The sequence below is a fragment of the Schistocerca americana genome, chromosome X (genome assembly GCF_021461395.2).
Source record: "Schistocerca americana isolate TAMUIC-IGC-003095 chromosome X, iqSchAmer2.1, whole genome shotgun sequence".
NCBI classification, from domain to species: domain Eukaryota; kingdom Metazoa; phylum Arthropoda; class Insecta; order Orthoptera; family Acrididae; genus Schistocerca; species Schistocerca americana.
In genome coordinates this window covers 148399328-148417044 of record NC_060130.1, presented here as the reverse complement: position 1 = coordinate 148417044, position 17717 = coordinate 148399328, and the positions used below count along the sequence as shown (strand labels likewise).

General features: G+C 43.8%; 1 protein-coding gene across 1 annotated transcript in view; it reads right to left on the bottom strand.

The window, feature by feature from the left end:
* Positions 1-17717, bottom strand: part of LOC124555873 (Down syndrome cell adhesion molecule-like protein Dscam2) — a 195871-nt gene that overhangs the window by 21567 nt on the left and 156587 nt on the right. The window contains exon 4 of the mRNA XM_047129935.1: positions 10407-10512. Within this exon, the coding sequence (XP_046985891.1) occupies positions 10407-10512 (106 nt within the window). The remainder of the gene's footprint in view (positions 1-10406; positions 10513-17717) is intronic.

Below are 17717 nucleotides of genomic sequence, written 5' to 3'. Positions count from 1 at the left end.
CATTTCTGCAGTTCTGAAGGCAGGCGAAAATAGAGCTGATCGCAAGAGCTATTGGACTATCAGCCTACTTCCCCATTCTGAGCAAGGTTTTGAACGATTCCTCCTGATACAGATCCCTCAGAAAATTACAGATTACATACTTCTATCTCTGGAACAATTTGGGTTCAGAGGACACTCAAACACCCTCCAAGCTCTTCAGTTGGTTGAAGAGATCGTGACTGCCTTCAGCTTAGGGAATACTGTGGTGCCCTCTTTCTGGAAGTGAAGTGAGTGATAGCGTTTTTCACCCAGGCCTACTGCCCAAAATTTTCGCTTTTTGATTTCATGACCAAAACATTCAGCTGATGGAAATTTATCTCCAGGAACCTCAGATTTATCCATGATGCTTCAAGTTACTCAGGTGGTTTATGCAAACACCACCACCCTCATTATGAGAATTTTATGGCTGCATGTCATCCACTGACGCTTGCATGAAGCGTGTTCTGACCTAGAAGACTGGACACGGAAGTAGAGAATAGGCTTCAATGTGACTAAGAGTCAAGCTATACTGTTTGATAAGAGATGGCGTCCAGTGATGCCACAAATGCAACTTCTCAACGAGCTTATACACTCCTGGAAATGGAAAAAAGAACACATTGACACCGGTGTGTCAGACCCACCATACTTGCTCCGGACACTGCGAGAGGGCTGTACAAGCAATGATCACACGCACGGCACAGCGGACACACCAGGAACCGCGGTGTTGGCCGTCGAATGGCGCTAGCTGCGCAGCATTTGTGCACCGCCGCCATCAGTGTCAGCCAGTTTGCCGTGGCATACGGAGCTCCATCGCAGTCTTTAACACTGGTAGCGTGCCGCGACAGCGTGGACGTGAACCGTATGTGCAGTTGACGGACTTTGAGCGAGGGCGTATAGTGGGCATGCGGGAGGCCGGGTGGACGTACCGCCGAATTGCTCAACACGTGGGGCATGAGGTCTCCACAGTACATCGATTTTGTCGCCAGTGGTCGGCGGAAGGTGCACGTGCCCGTCGACCTGGGACCGGACCGCAGCGACGCACGGATGCACGCCAAGACCGTAGGATCCTACGCAGTGCCGTAGGGGACCGCACCGCCACTTCCCAGAAAATTAGGGGCACTGTTGCTCCTGGGGTATCGGCGAGGACCATTCGCAACCGTCTCCATGAAGCTGGGCTACGGTCCCGCACACCGTTAGGCCGTCTTCCGCTCACGCCCCAACATCGTGCAGCCCGCCTCCAGTGGTGTCGCGACAGGCGTGAATGGAGGGACGAATGGAGACGTGTCGTCTTCAGCGATGAGAGTCGCTTCTGCCTTGGTGCCAATGATGGTCGTATGCGTGTTTGGCTCCGTGCAGGTGAGCGCCACAATCAGGACTGCATACGAGCGAGGCACACAGGGCCAACACCCGGCATCATGGTGTGGGGAGCGATCTCCTACACTGGCCGTACACCACTGGTGATCGTCGAGGGGACACTGAATAGTGCACGGTACATCCAAACCGTCATCGAACCCATCGTTCTACCATTCCTAGACCGGCAAGGGAACTTGCTGTTCCAACAGGACAATGCACGTCCGCATGTATTCCGTGCCACCCAACGTGCTCTAGAAGGTGTAAGTCAACTACCCTGGCCAGCAAGATCTCCGGATCTGTCCCCCATTGAGCATGTTTGGGACTGGATGAAGCGTCGTCTCACGCGGTCTGCACGTCCAGCACGAACGCTGGTCCAACTGAGGCGCCAGGTGGAAATGGCATGGCAAGCCGTTCCACAGGACTACATCCAGCATCTCTACGATTGTCTCCATGGGAGAATAGCAGCCTGCATTGCTGCGAAAGGTGGATATACACTGTACTAGTGCCGACATTGTGCATGCTCTGTTGCCTGTGTCTATGTGCCTGTGGTTCTGTCAGTGTGATCATGTGATGTATCTGACCCCAGGAATGTGTCAATAAAGTTTCCCCTTCCTGGGACAATGAATTCACGGTGTTCTTATTTCAATTTCCAGGAGTGTACAATGTACAAATGATGCAAAGTAACTTGGCGTTACCATTGACCCTACGCCCACTTGCACGAGCATATGCGTAATGTGTATCACTAGCCATCTGAGGCACTGCTCTTTTATCTGGATTGTACAAAAATGGTTCAAACGGCTCTGAGCACTATGAGACTTAACATCTGAGGTCATCAGTCCCCTAGAACTTAGAACTACTTAAACCTAACTAACCTAAGGACATCACACACATCCATGCCCGAGGCAGGATTCGAACCTGCGACCGTAGCGGTCGCGCGGTTCCAGACTGAAGTGCCTAGAACCGCCCGACCACAGAGGCCGGCCACATTGTACAGAAGTCGCGTTGAGGTCCATGCTTTTATCAAACAAATCTGTTTTGTAGTACCAGTCTCTGTATGTATCCATTTGCTGGGTCGGCCGCCATTCAGCTTCCTGTTGCTGTTGCCAGGCCATTGTTGGGTGGACGGCTAATGGGGCTACCAGATGGACAAGTCCCACTGCACAGCGATCAGCCTCCTCCTGCGAGGCTGGGGCAGCTACCTCGGCAGTGCAGGTAAGACACATTTGCCCGGTCTGACATCGCACGCACGAATGAACTAACTGTTGTTCCGAGGTTGTGCTCTTGGCTAGTTTTGTAAACTCTCGTCGCCAATTTTGTAAAGACCTCGTCATTACTGCTGTGGAGGCCGAGTTTGTGGGTTCGTGAAACGGCTTCTGGTCCAGTACACCGCTAAGACGATTTCTCCCTGCATTATTTCACAGCTATGCCCCAGGGTCTGGTAACAGGACACGAGAACGAAGACTCCAACAAATTGGCAACAAAATCACACAAATGAGATAAAAGGTTTACTTATCATTGTGACTAGTTGTGCCAGCCGGAGTGGCCGCTACGGTCGCAGGTTCGAATCCTGCTTCGGACATGGATGTGTGTGATGTTCTTAGGTTAGATAGGTTTAATTTATTCTAAGTTCTAGGCGACTGATGACCTCAGAAGTTAAGTCGCATAGTGCTCAGAGCCAGCCATTTGACTAGTTGAATAAGGAAGTCTGCGACACTACATGTAATATAACACATAAAAAAGGACCTTCAACATCGCAGCGCGTCAGCAATCGTTGGTTAATATATTTAAAAAACTAAAAACCTGCCTCGATTGCGAAAAAAGCACCTAGTGTTAACCCAGGTTTCGGCGTAGATAACTACACCTTCTTCAGAACAACAATAAAATCCACAAGTGCCTAAGAAGACCTTTGTCATTGATTAAAAGAACACCATAGCTATACATTTTCCTCTTACGATGAAGGTGATTTTAGCCCGTTGAACACCTCACGTTTTATCCCTATATCTTTATTACCACGACGTCTTTAGATTACGTCCCCTCAGCCCACCCCCCCTGGCTAACTACTGGCTTTAGGTACAGTTTTTAAGAGATCCTCCTGTTGTCATAGGTAGCTTCACATATGTTTCTTTCCTAGCATAAGCAACCGCGTGCGGTTATTTTTAGGTTTCGTCTCCTATTTAGCTCGTCAATTATTCTATCCATTCCCTTTTTTGATATACGTTGATCCACGGTTGGGAGTATATGGGCTATTTAGCCCCGACCCATGTATAAATTTTCTCATATTCGTATGCGCATGCGCATTCAAGTAACTTCCCTTGTATTGCGCATGTGCATAGGTAGCGGGTCGGGCTTGTAAGTGAGCGACCATTTGTAGCTGCAGTTTATGGCGGGTCATGGCACATCGAACATAGGCTGGTGTGAGGTGGAGTGTACACTATTAAGTTAAGTAGTGGTTTTGACTTTGTACATATGTACTGTTTGTGTTTTCCTTTTCTTTTTCGTTTATAAATGTGTAGCTATAGTGTTCTTTTAATCAATGACAAAGGTCTTCTTAGGCACTTGTGGGTTTTATTGTTGTTCTGAAGAAGGTGTAGTTATCTACGCCGAAACCTGGGTTAACACTAGGTGCTTTTTTCGCAATCGAGGCTGGTATTTAGTTTTTTAATACATAAGAAAGGCCCTCAGTGACTAAGTGCAAATAATAATAGGTAAACTTCTCAGTACATTGTTGCACATGCAATTCACAAGAACTGTCTGTTCACTTCTAAAAGTTCACTAAACAACGTTCCCTGTCTAAGTCAGCCCTGGATGGTGATCTATAACCAAGGGGACGAGAGCTGCTCTTCTATCTTCCGAGCGGGCTTCTGACCGTGGTCGTCCGATCATTGGCGGATTGTACTCGGCCGGCAATTGGCCAAGGCGAAGTCGATATCTTCATTCTCAGCGCCGCCCATGGCGTTGGCGGAACTCACGCAAGTGGTGAGTCTTTATGGCACTGGCACCAGCTCGCATATTTGCGACTGCTGTGCTTTTTCCCTGGCTGTGTCTTGTTCGGACGCCACAACACTAGATGCTGTCGCCACATGAGGATGCATCACTAGCTGTTAGTGGGCACATGATGTTGTGTAGGAAAATAGTGCCCACGATCACAGCACTGTGGACATAGAAGCACTCCCAGTATGGCAGCGGATGCCAAAAACTGCATGGACAACAAGTCGTCACGTTTTTGTCGAGAACGTTTACCAACATACGAGGCGAACGTGGACCAATGTTTGGCAACAGATGCTTGTGCCTGTTGCGGTGGACGATGCATGAAACGTGGCCATCCATGGGACGTGAGTGTGTGGTTTGCTGCAGGAAGGACACAGCACGTGCACTGGGACCACTGAAGCATGCTGTTTATCCAGCCACAGCTGCCAGTGCCGGAACGAGGACAAAAAGATAGCAGAGGCAACCTTATCAAGCAAAGCAAGGAGAGAGAGAGAACATCACAAGTGCTTGAATTCCGCATCATCAGCGGCTGAAGGCCTCTGCTGTGAAGCTCTGAGTAATGTGAGTGTCTGTGGACTGTGGTATTGTTATGTAACTAAATAAACCATTGCAGTACCGAAATTAGCACGAAATGTGGCAGTGCACGTCAGGTTATACTCATTGAGAAATTACGGGGGACGTCTCCATTCCACATATATATCTGGATAATAGAACGCTATAATATCAAGTTTCAACAAAACAGGAAAACAGTCTGAACATCAGCTAATATAAAATAAAAAGACATTAAACTCGAATTCCATCATGCCGATGGCAGACATCGTTACCATGTGCTTTGGAATGCACCCACCACATATACAGCAGCCTATTCAGAGAGTTTTGTGATGTACTAATATGAAAAGCAGGCACTCTCTTGCCAAATTATGTACAAATTCTTTCGTAATAAATATAAAGTAATATGTAAGTAATATGTACAACCACTGTTCATTCAGTAATTAAATAACTTCCATTTACCATTCCCATCCTCTCTTCAGTAAGTTTATAACTGCAGCTGATTTAATTTACCACAGAATAACTCAAAATAATGATTCACCGTACCAGTTCCCCTAAATTCTGTTTCATTTCGTAAATCAAGAATGACATATGCTAACTCCAAAGTGCACTTACAAATTTCCGTCATTAATACAGACCATATAATACTTTCTGTTGAAGTCAGATTTCATAAAATTCTCTTTTAAAACTGATCAAAGTTTTGTAAACAACTGCAAAGTTGATACTGCTATATTACATAAACATTCCAAAAATATAATCAAAACTCTCCTTGCATCATTTATTACATATCTGCTAGTAAATTTTACAATAATACACTAAATAACGTTTAATGCACTACTCTTAATATGATGGATAAAACTTGGTGTCAAGCATTATGCAATATGCGCACGAACCTACCAATAACCTCTGACTTGCTTCTCATTGGCTAACAATTACAGTCATCGTAGCACACAAACTTGACAGATAATGAACATGTCTTTCATGCTGATACTTTCACGTTTGCTTGTAACTTCTTATTGTTTACATGAGTATTGCCTCGTATGCTCCTGAACTTGTGTGTGTCTTAAAACATTTATCTCTCACTAACCGAGCTAAATATCGATAGGTAACAATTTATCGCCCATAAATTTTGGTTTTCATTTTCGGGTTAATGAAGTGTTCTAAATATTTGAAAAAATACAAGGCCAGTATATTAGTAAATCAATATTAGTGAATTAATTCAATTTTGTTGTTTACTTCACATTTGATATTTATGTATTTTTTCAACTAACATTTAAATACGAATATTCCAATCCAGACGAGAAATGGCCGTCACTTGCACACCCGGTTGTAGTGCTCGACAACATTTCTCAGAAAAAGGGCGTGGTATACCGTTAGGCTCTTCAAAGTGTGGAGGATGGCCATGTGAGCGAAATACAAAATATTATATTCAGCTTAGATGGACTTTGTAGAAACAATACATCAATGGGAATCGTCTCTTTGTACAGAGTCAAGTGAGAAGGCGCTACCTGTATGTGCAACGTGAGCAGAGAACGGGTACTCCACTTGCTGATGGAGTGCACTTTCCACGATGTCGCTAGCTGAGGATGCTTTGGAGGGGCCGTCATACAATATGCAAGCAGACCACTCCAACAGTGTCAATAGAATTACTAAAGACATGAGAGAGACTGGCTGATTCTGTGTGAATATCCAGATTAAGAGTTAGTGTCGCACGGTTGTAAATTGTAGTTGTGTAAGTTTATGGAAGAAAATATAGTGCTTAAACCAGAGTCACCGTCGAAAATAATTTACACAGCTAAAGATAGCAGAAACCCCGCTCTCTTTCAGTGGAGCACTCGCAGTTCGGATAAGAAGTTACCGAGCACGGCAAGAAGTCAGTTTGGAACTGACTAGCCGTGCAGCTCATAACTATTATTACATGCGATCGTCAATCCGTGTAAATACATCGTACGTTCAACCAGCCAAAGAGAAGGCGGAGCTACATCTGGTGTTAGGCACGACGAAGCACAGCAGCGCCAGGGAACATGATAAACGCCACTCAGTCATTTCAGATTTTATAAGCTGGGTCGAGCAAATCCTTTTGTTACACTTTTCATGTCCAAAACGAACAAAATCAATCATTTAATTGTTCTAGCAAGGTCGCATGTTTCGAGTTATCAGATGCAGAGACTCCTCTACAAAAATGTGTGATGAGTAGTTGAAAGGCTGTTGCCGACACTGAAGAGGGAAAGCGCGCTGCTGTGCGTTAGGCGATGTGCGACATCTGTGATGCTGCTGTTGGCGTCTTTACCCCAGACTCTGGAGGCTTATCTCACCGTCGTGATCAGATGTACGTCTTCCGCTACTACGGTCATTAAATTGGTTTTACAAGGAGAGACAACGCCTCTTTTAAATGCGAGACAACTCTGTGCCGGATTGCACGTAGAACAGACAACACAGATCAGACTACAACATCGGCAATAGAACGGTGATTGTCGTCCTCGTTACTGGTTCTAATACCTTTGGGGCAAAGAGTCGTAGGATAACAATTACAAAGAAGAGAGTACACAATTGCTCAAAATTAATACGTCAGTTTCAACTATTAATTTTAATCAAGCCCCGAAAAGTCGTTTCTTGTACCATTTCATCTCCTGCAAATCATAGGGTGTTACAGCAAGAGCGCAAGAATTCAATCCACACCCATATCATATATAAAAATTGCTTTCCTCCTAAACCACTGGACCGATTTCAACAAAACTTGATACGCATATCATTTACAGTCTGCGAAGAATTACTGTTGGGGTAAGAACCACCCACCTTCAAAGGGGTGGTACGGGGGCGAAAATCCAATGTAACCTGCGACGCGAGAATACTCATACTATACTAATCCAGTATCTGAGAACCAAAGCACTTAGAGAATTGCAAAAAGCTTTAAAGATCATTTTAAACCTTTACGAAACTTTCTTGCTGTTGACACATGCAAAAACGTGAAAAGAACATCTTTATCTCTTACTACATTTTGCTGTTCATACAATAGAAGTGCCACATACAGCACGACGTTTTAATTTATTATCTCTTTACCACTACCTGTATTCGTGACAAATTTTGCAGAAATATTCACATGTACTACTGAATGTATCAGAAAAAATATATAACTGTACAGCTCATATTTCAGGAGATACGACATAAGAAACATTGAGCTGCGTGAAAAGTAACTGTAGGCGAAATTCACTAGACTTAGAGATGAATAAAATATGTGTACATTTACATCTCAAGTATGTTAAATATGTGTGATACATATTTTACACGTGTATATGTGGGCAAAGCGACGGATTAAAAAAAATCATCATAACCACTGCAATGATTGGAACAAAATTTGGTATATGTATTAATTACGATCTAGAAAGAAATACTGTAGATGTAAGAACCACTAGCCTCCTACTGGCGTGTGTGTGATAAGAAGGAGAGGGAAGGGAGGGGGGACGAGGAGATGGACAGACAACGGGAGGTAAAGAGGAGGTAGAGGAGATAGGCACAGATAGTAGGAAGAGGACATGGACAGCGGTAGGGGAGGAGGAAATAGACAGAGAGAGAAGAGAGGAGGAGACACACAGATAGAGTAGGAGGAGGAGGTAAGCAGAGGGGGAGGGAGGAGGAGATGAAAAGGTAAAGGGAAGGAAGAAATGGACAGTGATGAGGAAGAGGAGGAGGTGGACAGTGAGAGAGGAGAGAAAGAGTTGGGCACAGAAAGGAAAGGGGAGGAGATAAACGAAAAGACAGGGGAGGAAGAAATGGACAGAGAAAGAGGTGAGAATAAGATTGAGACAGACAGTGGGAAAGTGGGAGACTGAAAAACAAAGTGGGAGGAAGGGACAGACGAAAGGGCAACGGACAGATGGACACAAGTGGGAGGAGCGGATTGACATAGAGAGATGGATGAGAAGCAGGACAGAGAGAGGGGCAGAAGGAGATTGACAGAGAGTGGAGGGTACAAAAGGTGGACAGAGAGATGGGGTTGTGGAGATAGGCAGAGGGGGAAGGAGGATTGGATTGGATTGTTTGGGAAGAAGAGACCAAACCGCGATGTCGTCGGTCTCAACGGATTAGGGAACGACGTGGAGGGAAGTTGGCCGTGCCCTTTCAAGGGAACCATCCCGGCATTTGCCCGGAGTGATTTAAGGAAATCACGGAAAACTTAAATCAGGATGGCCGGACGCGGGATTGAACCGTCGTCCTCCCAAATGCGAGTCCAGTGTGCTAACCACTCCGCCACCTCGCTCGGTAGCGAAGGAGGAGATGGAGTAATGGGAGACTGGAAAAAATACATACCTGACAACATCGGTTACTCAGCTGGTATATTATAAATGTGTATATGTGTATTACATATATATGTATGTTCCACATCTGGGGTGGCCTAGCGGTTCTAGGCGCTACAGTCTGGAACCGCGCGACCGCTACGGTCGCAGGTTCGAATCCTGCCTCGGGCATGGATGTGTGTGATGTCCTTAGGTTAGTTAGGTTTAAGTATTTCTAAGTTCTAGGGGACTGATGACCTTAGAAGTTAAGTCCCATAGTGCTCAGAGCCACTTGAACCATTCATCTCAAACCAATGAATCAATGTCGACGAAAGTTGGTACACATATCAGTTACTGTCTGGAAAGACGTACTGTAGGGGTAAGAATTATCACTCTCCTTGTATGGCGATTATAATGTCGTGAGAGATGGTGGTAGGAAGAGATGGACAGACAGAGAGGTGGAAGGTGGAGGTGGACACAATTTGTCTTTGTATGAGACGACGTATGTTTGTAATTACTACCACAGCGCTACATGCTGACTGGCTGTAACACGTATGGTGTTGATCTGAGAATCTGACTCTACATTCTGTTAATGATGTACGAACATGTGCTTGTATAATCAGTGCAATATTACATTGTTTTATGTCACAGTTATTTTATGCTTGACTTACTGATGTATCACTGTTCTGATGTTCATGAACTATCGTCCTGTGTTATGACCGGGTACAATATGCATTTGACTAAGATTGGGTAAAATGTATGTTATATTCCATGGTATAGTCCACATTTATGTAAAATTATATGACGCCTCTTTACATCTGATCCCAGTGTGCTAGAGTATGTTGATCTATGATTTAAAGGTTTCACGATGGTAATATAGTTTACTGAAACCAGTCATCAAAATAATTGCTCTACAATAGCGACCTTGGCTGTTTGGTGTCGTAGTTCAGTTTTTACATTATTTTCACATCTGATGAATTTGGAACATTATGTCTACCGAAAATTGGACACACTTTATGAATGGTAGGAACCAAACTTGGATTATTTTGATAATAATGTTTAACAATATGGACATGTATCGTGGAGCACTCCGTGTTATAACTTCTGTGTCCCATCGACCTGTAACAACTATCAACTTATCGAATCATGACAGCCAGAATGGCGCGCCGTTGAGACAGTGCTGCCGCCATAGCGCGCTTCACTACTACACAGGCCTGCACTCACCTCCCAGACTGATCTCTGCGGTGCCCTGGGCCGTCTCCTCGTTGTTGGACACGATACACTGGTACATGCCCCGGTCCGAGTGCTCCACCTGCACTATGCGCAGCGTCTGCAACAAGCAAAGTGCCACAAGCTCACAGGCACCAAAAAGTCTTTATACTGCTAAATTTCTGTCGAAACTCACGAGTACTTTCTATTACAACATTTATCTTTGCATAAACAGGAAGGCAAAAGGCTTTACGTGCTGTCACTCTAAAGCTTACGCTAGATGTCACCGTTGAGGACAAGATGAAGAACAGATAGTTTGTTTTCCCCTATTCAGACGATCAGACTAATGGCTGAAAGATAAGATCATATGTGAAGATCTTCAAAAACTCTGACCAAGCACAATGTGGTCATTTCTTAAACTAAAACAAATACAGAAACTGGAAAATAAACCTTTAGAAGTAAAACTTTCAATCAGTAATAAAATAGTGGGACAGGTAACAAATTTTATGAACAGTGATTGACAAAAAAGTGAAACACTCAAAATCTCAAGGTGGAAACAAAATTAAACTTCACTGGTTTAGGGGGAATTCCATGTCATTTCAACAATTGCAAAGTCGAGTCAAATTTACAACGAACTTGGCGGTGTGAATTCACTTGTCAGTATGACATTGGACACCTCTATGGACTGGATGGTGTAACACCTAAAACGCCTTTCGGTGTTAATAAACCAAAATAGCTCCCAAATTAGCTCACATGCCCTCGAAATATATATTCAGAAAATGTCCCAAGTCCCTCCACAAGTAGCAATTTACGAAATAGAAATAAGAGAAAAATAGAGGGAAATATATAGTAGAAAAATAATAGAAAAAAATTTTAATTATAAATTTTGGAAGCATGGGAGAGGGGAAAAATGACAGAAATGGTTAAATTATTAGTTATTCTTATATATGAGAAAATCAGTATTACAGTCACAGAACGTAGGTCTTGAACACCAAAGATAGCGTTTACTAAAGTATAAATAGACGTACAATGCAGTTATGATACTCCAGTCTCTATCCTCCAGTCTGTTCGAAGTCAATTAGGACGTACAGCTTTAGGAAGCAACAATAGGAGCTTTATTAACCCAGGGCGCAAGAACAAATCGCGACGAGATTGTTTTTTGGGAAGCATTAATTTCAGATCAGAATTAGAACTTTTGTCATATTAGAGGAACTGGGAGGTGACCAATAATCTCTCTGACTTTAACGTCACTTCGTGTGAAGATTTAAATATTTTACGGAATTAACGATTTTGCACAGATTCGGACTTTGTATTGTGATAGTGGAAAAGCTTTACTTCACGCGACTAGTAATCATAGTTCGTGACAGTTTATGGATATAAAACGGGAACAATCTTTTTATCGAAAGTGACAAAACATTGTTTAGTATCTCTGTTATTGACGGGATTCCAGATTAGATACTTACTCAAAGAACCCCTTTGAATGCATTCGTGTGAATGAACTGATTTATTAATAATTATTGTTAAATAAAATAACGTGTTAATCTGAAACTGACTATTCGTCTTGAACTTTATTTCGATTTAGGTTCATAAATAATTAGGTTACGTGATTTTCACCAAGAATAAACTGCAGACTAGTAACTGAAACAAGTGAACGAGAATCTATTGAAAACACTAGTGTTAATTTACTTATGGTTTTTTCCTTCACAACTGGGAAGACAATACGTGTAGTGACTCACTGGGGTTAATTTAAGAACTAGCCGGGATAAAACAAAACCCCTCAATACCAGTCAATGTATAGATAAATTAACATTCCTACTTTCATGCAAGATACGGAAGTCGGGATAGAAAAAAGGGTCGCTACAATGGGTGCACTGTTTCGATTGGGAAGAGTGTCATAAAGCCATTGTATCCTCTACTGTGGCAATATGGCAAACAGCTGTTGGAACTGGTCCTAGATACCCTTGATACTGGCACAGGGGCGAAGTTGATGTGCCAAGATGGTCCAACACAGGGACCGATCCGCGAATCTTCCCGGCCGCAGGAGTACTTCACCATCAAATATACAGTACACAGAGAGGCGTTCCATGTCTGGATGAGCACGGTCCTGTTAATAAATCCAGGCTGGCTAGGGCCTCATAACGGGTAGACTGTTCGCCTGGTGCAAGTTGACGCCACTTCAGCGACTTGCGTGTCACTAGAGATGAAATGATGATGATAAGGACAACACAACACCCATTCCCTGAGCGGACAAAATCTCTGACCCATCCGAGAATCGAACCCGAACTGTTAGGTATGACATTACGTCGCACTGACCACACAGCTACCAGGGATGGACACGGGCTCCCCATACAGCTGTCAGTAGGGGGACAACCTTCGTGTCAGGCCACTTTGCATTCTTGCCAAATTTATTCAAGATGGCGGCGATGATGTCATCCAAGATGGCGGCATGTAGACTTGGCAACATCGCATGACGTCATCCAAGACGGCGGATTCTGGCGGGAGAATAGTCCAATTGTGCTACGTCCACTAATCTAACCTCAAGAAAAAATGGCGGGAAGTTTGAATTTTGGCGGGAAAAAAGCCCAATTGTGCTACGTCCACTAATCTAAGCATCCAGAACAAAAAAAAAGAAAAATGGCGGGAAGTTTGAATTCCAACAGGATAATGCATGCAAAGACCGTACTTGTCTTTATTATTATTATTGATTATCATTCATTAACATTCATTATCATTCATTATCATTTATTAACATTCATTATCATTCATTGGCATTCATTATCTTCATTATCATTCATTATCATTTATTATTATAGGCCTACCTTCACTAGAAAATTGCGCCAAATTCAAGTTCCAGCCTGATATTCTCTCGAAAACTGTACTTCTGTGTATTATTATCATTTATTATTTATTCAAGATGTCCGATTTTCTCGGTGAGAAAGCCATTCTCCTTACACCCATAACAAAAATCTATCACAAGTTCAAATCCACAACACCATAATTGATCACATGTACGAGCTTTCACCGTCACTTATCTTTTTTTTTCACTGGTAGCCTATCATAATCGCGTCAAATAATAAACTGCACTTATAGTAACGTAATTCACGTCCTTTGATTTTGCAGGGGGGAAGGGACTGAAGACTCTATTTCAAGCAGTACGGTCATCACTTGTTCTCCAACACAGTCAGCACACACATCTTTGGTATCGCAGTGCAGTCACCACGACGTCCGCACTCCAACTGAATTAGTTCAAATCCTCGCCACCCCCTGGCCAGTGTGCGGAGACACTGCCTACGCCTGTCACGTGAGGCGGCCGGCCACTAGCGCGGATGGCGAGCCCAGCGATCAGTTTGCTCGACAGTGGAATCCGCCATGACTATATAACAGCACCTTTGGACCACACTAGAACGCCCGCTAATTGACTCACTCTCGTGCGCGCGTAATAACTGTACAATCACTGCACCACCACCCCGCTCACGTCACACACCCTCCATACATGCGACGGACATAGCCTTCTGTAAATACCTGGAAAATGACTCTTTATTTCAGACATTACAGTCATGCAGGTGTGTCCCAACTGACTTCTCCATGCTCACACAGCGAAACTCCAGAGCGCAGCTGACGTACGTGCGGACGGCTGAGCCCACTCCCTGGCCGGCTGACGTCAAGCGGTTTACGGTGCCCGCACAGCTCCCACAGCCAGCGCGCCAGGTAGCGGCGGCGAGCGGCGCCACAAACGGTCGGCCGCGCCCGTGAGCACTTAACACCAGACGTGATGTTTCCTGTCGACCGCGTGCCATACAAAGGATACGTTTTGGCGCCAGAGTTTGACCGACAGTGGAAGCCACCTTGACCATATAACAGCGCGTTTGCTTGTCGCGAGAACGCTCGCTAATTCACTCTCACCACCCCGCTATATTAAATAATTCCATTTACAATTTCATATACATATCAAACGTGTTCAACTCCGTAATATCAACTACTTTTCAAGGACCAGAACGCCACCTCCTACTCCTGGGAACCAGTGCCAAGTTTGAAATCTGCCAGTAAACAAAGCTCACTTGCGCTTCCGCCACCAACCTAAGAAAATTGTTTCAAACCAAGCCACCAGTGCCGGCCGCGGTGGCCTAGTGGTTCTAGGCGCGCAGTCCGGAACCGCGGGACTGCTACGGTCGCTGGATCGAATCCTACCTCGGGCATGGATGTGTGTGATGTCCTTAGGTTAGTTAGGTTTAAGTAGTTCTAAGTTCTAGGGGACTGTTGACCACAGAAGTTAAGTCCCATAATGCTCAGAGCCATTTTTTAAGCCACCAGCACTCAACCTCTTCCTACACGTTTCTGGTAAACAGAATGTTTTTTCTACCGAATTGGAAACTTCCTTGACGTCACAACGCATGATCGACCACATGGCTCTGTCAGACAAAGAACGCTCTCACTAAGAACGCAGGTATAGAGAGAGAGCTCACTACAGCATGCTGGTCCTGCAGCTTAGTGGACGGCTGTTTAGATGAACTGATATGTGGCTTCGACATGCCGCCAGTGGTGCTTGAATTTCAGGCGAATGGTAAGAAAGAACAAGGTCCTGTTGCAGTAACTGAGGTCATTCTGCTTGTAGACAGGCTGCAGAAGGTAACTGATATGCTTTTCTCTGACTTAAATTCCATATATCAGATGCGCAAAGATTTGGAAATGGGACCAGCTGTACGATGTGTAGGGTGTGACTAATGCCAAGTTGGAATTTTAATGTAGCATGCAGGTTCAGGAACGGTGACACGTTTCACACTGGGTGCAGCCGTCTTGAATAATGGTAATTGCGTAATCAACTGACATGATGACAGAGTGCTCTGGTGGTTGTCATAGGAGCTAAACACAGTTGAATTTGGAGCCATTTTTGTTAGGTAACATGATATAAATAACAATAAATAATAAATCATAATAAATAATAATAAATGATCATAAATGATAATAAATAACTGGAGCAGCTGTCCGAATGCAGATACCTGTTGGGGTGTATGGATCCGTAAGAGCGAACTTTGATGTCCTCTAGACGACCGAATAGCGAAGTAATATTATGTGTTATGTCCTCTAGACGACCGAACAGCGAAGTAATATTATGTGTTGGGCGGCTTTGGTGATCAAGTCAGAATTTGAGAAGATGATTGATTTGGGTTGGAGTGTTAGTAGATGGGATGTAGATTGTTCCGTTGACTACTTCTGCACATTTGCTTCCTTTATTTAGCTGAGTGAAGATCGATTGTGGTGTGTTGGATACATGCTTGTCTGTTCTCTAGACCTAGGACAGACCTTAGTTGAAGTGTAAATTATAGCCAAGATCTCGAAAATGTTACATGACGGAGACTGGTATTCAAGAGTGGAAATATCATTTTGCGTATGTTCGTTTCTAGTTAGTCAGTGGTTTACTGCATGCTGCACATAGATAAGGTTCGGCGTTTGTAGAAAATTAATTTGAAGTCTATATCTTGGGAATTATGATGAACTAGTGATAGGGAGGGTGTAGTCTAGTGCATGATATTGAGAAGTACAGCTAAAATGGTGTAATATTATGGAGAAAGTACATGTGTTCTTGCAGTCTATGAGTCGGAGGATGTTTGTAGAAAAGCGAACAGATAAGGAAGGAGAGAGAGTAAGGCGTTTGTGCTGAGGAGGGGACGATACCGAATTTGTAAAAAAGAGGTCTGAGGGTGACTTAGGTCCGCTGATGTAAGAGGGAAGATTAGCTCTGAGTGTCGGGTCTGTAGAGAGAACAGGTTGACGGTGCTTTCCTAGGATTGGGGAGCATTGCTGTATAATGACGCTGTAGGGATAGGATATTTTTTTTTCGCATGCTGTAGAGATATACTGGATAAGTGCACTGTTTTGTGTCAAATGTGTATATACTGTATTGTGAAGTTAATGTGGTTTACATTGTGTAGCGTTTGTATATACTGCACTGTAAAGTTAATATTGATTATGTTATGTGACGAGTAGAGAGGAAGTCGTAAGGACGGTAGAGATATTTCCAGAGTAACAGCGGTCAAGAGAGTGTATTTCCGATACTTAGCTCATTGTGGAATGCCAATCAAATGAGACCGCGATCGTAAGACTTGACTGTATAAGTATAATGAGATCAACGACTTCGGTATTCGAGAGTGCGAATATAATTTTTTTGGTCTGTTTGTTTCTAGTTATTCAGTGGTTTAAAGGATGCTGTACTTAGAAAAAAATGGTGTGTTCTTGTAGTCTATGAGTCTGGATAAGTTTGTAGAAAAAAAAAGCGAGCAGGCAAAGAAGAAGAAGAGAGAGTAACGCATTTGTGTTGAGGGAAAGCGATCGCGGAATTTGTGGAACAGTTCTGAGAGGGACTTCCGTCTGTTGATGCAGAAGGGCTGATTACCACTGAGTGGGGCGTGTGTAGAAAGAAAGACCAGTTTCACAGTGCTTCCTTAGGAATTGAGAAAATTGGGGTATTTAGTGAGTATTGTAAAGTTAATGTGGCTTGCGTTGTGTAGGTTTTGTATATAATGGATTGTAAAGTTACTATTGCTTATGTTATGGGATGAGTAGAGAGGATGACCGTATGTGTGTGTGTGTGTGTGTGTGTGTGTGTGTGTGTGTGTGTGTGTGTAGATTCAGGGGGGCTGTGGAGGTAATTTAGCGATCTCTGTAAAAGTAAGCACAGGAAGCATCAGAAAGAAAAGCGGGATGGTACTTTGATAACAGGTCCTTAGGAAATTAGGCCAGTAAATTCGATAAGAAGGAAGAAGAATGATTAATCGGTTGTGCTGAGATATTGGAGGGTTGAGAACATTTGCATATGTTGAGAGCTGGAAAGGTAGGAGGTGGGGAGCACATTCAGTATTATTTTGGTGAACAAGTTCTGTTAGGGTAAGAATTTGAATTTACAAATAAGCTTAGAAAACACGAAAGCGAGCGTTAAGTAGTTTTGGAGCACTATACAATTTCGGGGAGGTTGACTGTGCTCTTATTTTTTTTAATTTTGAAATGATCGTCTTACATTGAGAGTGGAGAGAAGCGCTGGGATGTGTGCGGACGGTGTGTGTGTGAACACGCTCTCGGCTATTCTGACAACAGACGTGAAGGTGGAGATGTGTCGCATATAGGCCGGCAAGCAGTGGAATGCGGCATTAACATGTGTGTTGGACCGCACTGAGTTAGGACGGTGACAGATGACTAGCGTGGCCTGGCTTGGATAGTCATGTTCGGCGTGTAGGTGATATGAATTTCTCAGGTGTTAGGTGTGAATGAGGCTGTCATCATGTTTGAAGGGTCGAACAAAAAAATGGTTCAAATGGCTCTGAGCACTATGGG